Source organism: Sinocyclocheilus anshuiensis, unplaced genomic scaffold (assembly GCF_001515605.1).
Source record: "Sinocyclocheilus anshuiensis isolate Anshui unplaced genomic scaffold, SAMN03320099.WGS_v1.1 scaffold880, whole genome shotgun sequence".
Taxonomy (NCBI): domain Eukaryota; kingdom Metazoa; phylum Chordata; class Actinopteri; order Cypriniformes; family Cyprinidae; genus Sinocyclocheilus; species Sinocyclocheilus anshuiensis.
The window spans coordinates 102,105-108,758 of record NW_015548254.1 but is presented as its reverse complement, the minus strand read 5'-3'; the positions used below and the strand labels follow the sequence as shown (position 1 = coordinate 108,758).

Sequence of the window (6,654 nt, the reverse complement as noted above, 5' to 3'; positions counted from 1 at the left end):
GTAATATTTGTAACACATTATTAGAGTACTTTTAGATACACACATATAAATAGCTGTCACTTCAATAAAATAATTGTGATTAAAGACTTCCAACCAGTCTTTAAAAAGCAGAATGAAATATTAATACTATCAAATCTAGTCAAGTTTAAATTATTTATTTATTTATTTTACATCTGTAACAGTATTTTTTTCTGAACTTTCCTTTTCAGAGTTTCAGAGTTTCAGAGTTGAGCATCAAGAAAAAGTGATCAAAATAAGTACAAGTATATATAAGTATATAAGTATATCAGTCATACTCATGTGTTCATAACTTCGGCAGGTTTAGAGCAGCATAAGTGCTGTTGATTTGGCTGGAACGAATATTTTTACGCAGCTTGGAAAAGTCCACCGTGGCATACTGAAAGATCAATATTAGTATTTTCAGCTGCAGTTGAACAAATATTTATCAAAATAAAGTGTTATAGAATGCTATTGTACAGGTCAGCAAGAATCCTCACTAATTACCAAGACAGATATTAATTTTAGTAATAAGAATGGTTTCATATTTTCTTACATGTAATTGGTCCTGATGTGGTTCCATAACTTGCATCTGCTGCAGATCAGTGTTGAGTTGTGATTGTTCTGCAGACCTTCTGTTTCCAACAACAAAAACTTTTACTAGTCCTAAAAATGGAACAGTGTTTCAGATTCAATATTTGTATTTATCACATAAATGGTAAATAAAAAAATCAGAAGCCGAAATGAAGAATATTTACATATTTAATTAACTTTACCTGCCTGTGGAGAAAATCATGATATAAATATTTTTACAGATGGTTAAAAATATCTCACCGATCAGTACAATGAGCAAAAGCCCGTTCATCAGAGCAGATATGATTATAATAATCTCCCATTGTGTCTGATTCTGATCAATAAACTCCACCGCTGTATGATTGTGACACTCAGTTAGTTGAGTTGATTCTGTAATAAAAGTGTCCACAGTCTGTTACTGTTAATGCAGTGGCTACAGATTTGTAGCACTGAAGATATTGATAATATATGTAATTTATGAATTATGTTTTTTTTTTTTTTTTTTTTTAATAAGTAGCGATTAGTAAGAATGTAAGCACTGATCAGTGATATGTTTTGATCACTGAATGAACAAATAGACTCACCACTGAAGTATAGTCTGGTGCTGTTGCTGAGTTTTGGAGGTGTGCGTGTGTTCATACAGTAATAAACTCCTAATTCATCAGCAGTCACATTATTAATAACCAGACGATGTTTAAACTGCACTGAATATTTCTTTCTGAATGTTTTATTACGGTAAAAAGGCGATGTTGTGGTTGATAAAGATCGTAGAATGACTGTTGGAGGATCTGCTGTTTTCAGTAAAATCCAATAAACCTCATTTTCATCAAGATCACAGTTTATGATCACATTTGATCCCAAATCAGTTAGTAGATCTGAAACTGCAGCTTGACAACACATTAATACATCTATAAGATAAAAAAATAAATAAGATTACCTATTTAAAACCCCTTTGACACATTACATCAAACTATTTATAATTGTAATAATTTTATAAAGTATGTAAATATATTGATATCATGTAATAAACTCACAGAGCTGAAGCGGAATGATCTTCATGTTGTTGCTGTGAGTAAAAAACGTATGAAATCTGCTTTTCTCCAGACAACATTGAAGATGAATCTACTGCAGCTATACAGCAAAGACAGGAAGACAAAAAAAAAAAAACCTTCCCACATCAAGAGGAAGTCAAAGTCAAATTTGCTCTGACCACAACACTTAATTCCCTCTCACCATCATCACTTCATTAAGTTAAGCATGTTTGATATTTGATCACATTACAGTTTTTCTCAGTCACTTTTTCTGATTCCGATTCATATTTCTCAGGTCACAACTGAAATTCTCATCTACTTGCTCAACTTTCACATCATCTAGTCACTTATGCACATCATAAAAGCGATTGCATGTTCTTTTTGAACAAATTCCCAATGCTTTGGAACATGCTTGCAACTATGTTCATTTGCTGCACTGTAATTCCCGTTACAGTTCTGCCTAATGTCACGTCCTGTCAGTCACCTACGTTGGTCATGTGTGTTAGGAGGATGCTGTCTCATGCTGCATGTTTTGTCTTTTATGTTTGATCACATGGCGGGAGTTCTTTGTCCCCATTCCATCTGCTTATGTGTTGTGTTTTGTTTTGAGTGTATGGATTTTGGTCTTGTTCATTGTGAGCACATGGTCTGGGGGTTTGTTCCCTCCATGTGCTCTTGTCTAGTCTCATGTGTTTTTTGTTGAGTGCCTGGCTTGTGTTTGTGTTCATTAGCCGTGTGCTCTTGTATTGTTATGGTTGTTGTCAATGTATGGTTTCCGTCGTGTTTGTTTGTTTGTGCCATGTGTTCTCCTGTCTATCCCGACCCCACCACTTTATCTCATTAATAATTCATTAAGCTTATTCACCTATGGGGTGTTTCCTGTGTTTACCTTTCTAATTTTGTAATGTTTTTCCCCTATATGCTGTAAAATAATCTTGTCTTTGTTTCTGTATCAGAATGAAATTGTTACTGTTGTTACCAGGGGCGCCGCTAGCAATTTTGGGCCCTATGAAAGAAAATGTGGTTGGACCCCGTAGCGCACTCATTCCACACCAAAATCTTTGTCTGCAATTTGACCTATTATTTTTGCTATTGCTTTTGACCACCAGGTATCAGTATTTAGTCAGAGGCAGGGCTGCGGTGGGGGATTTTAAGCAAAATCAGCCCAAACAGATGAACATACAAATGAATGAAGACAGAGTTATATGCGAACAAATATATATTTGTGCTTTTGTGATTTTAGCTCAATATTTTTTTTTTTATATTTGTATTATTAAAATATTAATTTGACTAAATATTAACTTCTAAATTATGCACCATTTATATTCTGCAATATCAGGGTGTAACCTCTAGATGGCTGCATAACCCTATAAATACATATAAACCGTTGGCTGCAGAGTGAGAACTTAAGACATAGAGCACGTTACTTGTATCAAGTTATTCATTGATATATTTTCAGACATTGCTAAAAACTACATTTAGTAAAAGTTGAAATTTAAATGTTGATTTGAAGTGTCAGTTATTATTAAATCTGGACAGAAAAAGCATTTTGTTAGACTACTCATACTAGCTACAGCGCGATCAGTCACACAAAAGTCATCAGAATAAATATTGGCTCAGTGTGACCGGGGCGATATTTTAAAACATAGAATTGAGTGTTTACATACCATGAACAGAGACGTTCTGTGGTCGAGATGTGCATCCCGTTTGAAAAAATCTGCATCGCAATCAGCAACTTGTAAATTGAGATTCCAGTAGCTTTACTGGCATGGTAAAAAGGCTTTAAAAAGCATTGACAGTAATTCGAACCAATGGTGTTGAACATTATCAAATTTAGAGGCTACAATTCATAGTTTTTAGTCACGTGACTGGCTCGAAGACCTGGCAGGCAAAACATCTATAGAATGTGCTTTTTTTTTCAGCAGCTTCACAGTATTAAAAAGAGTCACTTGAATTAGAAGTACAACATCAGTTTCTAAAGCAGCTCTCCAGTGTTTGTATTTGCTGAACAGAAGAAAAAAACAACAATGAAGACTTCCTCATCAAAGAAGGTGGAGTCTCAAAACCACACCTACCTATTATGTAAATGGCATGGACCAATAGTTATTTGAAGGTGTTTACCAGCTTCGGCAATCTGTTTTAGTGATAAGGGCTATGTCCAAAAGCTGAAAAATGCTGCCTTCGGAGGATGCATTCCGAGGTAGGAAGGCATCAAGCCATGTCCGAATCCAGTGTTAGTTTCCCTTCCAGTCTAAGTGATATACCATTACATGATCAATTTATTAAGGAAGCATAAGTGTATCCTTTGCTGCCTATGATATACCACAATCCTGCATGTTCTACTTTTAGTTATAAAAAATAAAAATGCCACCTGAAAGTTGCGGTTGGTGATCATTTTATTTGTAAATGTAGGTTTTGCCCAACTTTTTCCACCTTTACTTTATATGTCATTTCTAGCGAGAAACTAGTAATTAAGGTCACACTTTATTTTAAGGTCTGATTCTCACCATTTACTAACTATTAACTATGAATTTTGCCTCAATAAACGCCTAATTTGCTGCTTATCAATAGTTAGTAAGGTCATTGTTAAGTTAAGTACATATGCTCTCAAGTGATCAAGACTGGTTGGTGCATTATCCTGCTGAAAGAGGCCACTTGTTACGAATCCGGTTCATGGACTTCCGTCCAATTGCCACCAGAGGTCGCTCTTCCATTTTAGTGACTCTCTCACTACACAGACTTTCACATGTCACCCCGGACTACATTTCCCAGCAGCCATTTCACTAATCACGCGTTCACCTGAAACCAATCACACACACTATATAACACCCACTCAGATCCTCTTCAAACGGCCGAGTATTGTTTAAGCGTTTATGCTGTTTAGCGTAGCTATTTTACGGTGCCAATTCCCTGTCATTGTTTGAGTTTTCCATAGTCTAGTCATAGTCTAGCCTTGCCTGTTTTCTCGTGTTACCCCTCTCGTCTTGCCCTGTTCGGATACTGATTACTCCTCGCCTGGACCATCGCCTGTGTTTGGATTAACCCTTTGGATTACCCTGTTTGGACATTGTTCGCCGAAGATCGGCTACGCCCGTTTACTGGACTATTCTTGTGTCTTGCCCTCAACATACCTGTTGCCATTGTCTGACCCTCGCCTGTTTCTGACCATGCCTTTGAATAGATTACTCTTGTGTCTTGCCCTCAATATACCTGTTGCCATTGTCTGACTCTCGCCTGTTTCTGACCATTCTAATGAATAAAGCTTTGCAAATGGATCCGCACGTTTCTCGTCCCTGTCGCCTCGTTACAGAATACTCGGCCACACAAGGATCCAGCAGCTGTTCAAGTGGAAACTGGCCAGGTACGGACACTACAAGAATATTATTAGCCCTTAAACAAGGCCCGCGATCGTTGGAAAACTATGTTCGAGAGTTTTTAGCCATCGCTCTCTATTCAGAGTTACCAGACATTATTTTGATAGAGTTTTTCTGTGATGGCATTAATCAACCTCTCCAGTCTAAGCGAAGACGCGTGGGTCCACGTTCGTAACTCAGCCAATTTTTGTATTATGCTTTGTTGACTGTTGGCTCTATATTCACTGTGCACTCACTTGTGTAATGGCGGGCACACTAGAGCACGCTCACAAAATGGCGGCGACAGCGGAGCCTGATCTCAAAATGGCAGACACAACAGCGCCCCGTTATGTCACAGCTGCCAATCCTGAATCAAGTCAAGTCGCAGTTCATCATCATTCATTCATTTGTTACATTTATATAGCGCTTTTACATGAAAGCGGGGGAATCTCCTCAACCACCACCAGTGTGCAGCATCACGTCTCAGCTGATCTTCTAGAGTCTCGCCACATCACAGCTGATCATCCAGAGTCACGTCACATCACAACTGATCATCCAGAATCACGTCACATCACAGCTGATCCTCCAGAATCACGACACATCACAGCTGATCCTCCAGAGTCCAGTCACATCACAGCTGATCATCCAGAGTCTTGTCACATCTCAGCTGATCATCCAGAGTCTTGTCGCTTCCTATCTGTTGCACCCAGATCTTCGAGGTCAGTTTTTCAGTCTCCCAGACTGGCATCCAGCATGGATGATGCACCGCTGGTGTCAGCACGTACAGCTGGTATCCCTAAACCAGCGCTCTCAAACCTCCCTGTTCCTGAACTGATTCCCCTGTCTGCAGCACTTCCCGTATGTGGGGTTGCTCTATGGTGTATCTGGGCCGCGTACACCACCGCCGATTTGCTAGAGGCGGCGGCACCGGCTACAATGCTGTAACGTGGCGGCTTATGCTGCGGAACCTTCCGAGGTAACGGTGCCCGCTGCTGTGCTCCCAGAGGCCATGGTGTCCGCTGCAGTCTCTTTAGAGGTGGCGGCGCAGGCTGCAGAACCTCCCGAGACGGCGGCACTTGCCTCAGTTTCTTGCGCGGTGGTGGCGCCCAGTGATAATCTCCGTGAACTGTCTGTTCCGGCCGAGGAGGCCATTAATGAACTCTCTGCCTGTCCTGTAACGGCTATGGAGGCCGTCTGTGAACTCTCTGCCTGTCCTGTAACAGCTATGGAGGCCGTCTGTGAACTCACTTCCTGTCCTGTAACGGCTATGGAGGCCGTTTGTGAGCTCTTTGCCTGTCCTGTCACGGCTATGGAGGCCGAGTATGAACTTTTCGCCTGTTCACTTGTGGATAAAAAGACTAATTATGAAGCTGTGTTCCCTTTTGTCCCACCCAACCTCCCTCTCCCTCCTCCTCTGCCTGTCATGCTCTTTGTCCTGTCTCCGCTGTTCTCTGTCTGTCCCTCAGGTCATCCATCAGGGGTGGCTAGCGGTCAGGATTTGCTTCGGGACATACAGCCTCTAGCTGCACCAGGGTTGGAGGATCCCAGATCTCTGGTTCCGACCTTCGAGGCCTGGACTCCACTTCGGTCCTCCGATCCTTTGATGTCGCCTTGGCTCAAAGCTCCCTTGTCTCCACCGTGGTCCGTCAGTCCATCAGCTCCGCCGGGCTTCCTCGTCCCGTCAGCTCCGCCTTGGTCCT

General features: G+C 40.7%; 1 protein-coding gene across 1 annotated transcript; it reads right to left on the bottom strand.

Moving 5' to 3' along the window:
• Positions 1 to 304: 304 nt before the first annotated feature.
• Positions 305 to 1,629, bottom strand: LOC107655326 (uncharacterized). Its single transcript, XM_016442787.1, has 5 exons — positions 1,605 to 1,629; positions 1,155 to 1,478; positions 832 to 960; positions 554 to 663; positions 305 to 397 (listed from the first exon to the last, which is right to left on the bottom strand). The coding sequence occupies exons 1-5, from the start codon at positions 1,627 to 1,629 to the stop codon at positions 305 to 307; spliced, it is 681 nt and encodes a 226-aa protein (XP_016298273.1).
• Positions 1,630 to 6,654: the final 5,025 nt, after the last annotated feature.

What these genes read in the sequence shown, in the direction of transcription:
- LOC107655326 (XM_016442787.1), bottom strand. Translation starts at nt 1,629, where the DNA reads ATGAAGATCATTCCGCTTCAGCTCT. An exon ending in GATCATTCCGCTTCAGCTCT is followed by an intron (nt 1,479 to 1,604) that starts GTGAGTTTATTA and finishes TTTATCTTATAG; the next exon opens with ATGTATTAATGTGTTGTCAA. An exon ending in CACCAGACTATACTTCAGTG is followed by an intron (nt 961 to 1,154) that starts GTGAGTCTATTT and finishes CTTTTATTACAG; the next exon opens with AATCAACTCAACTAACTGAG.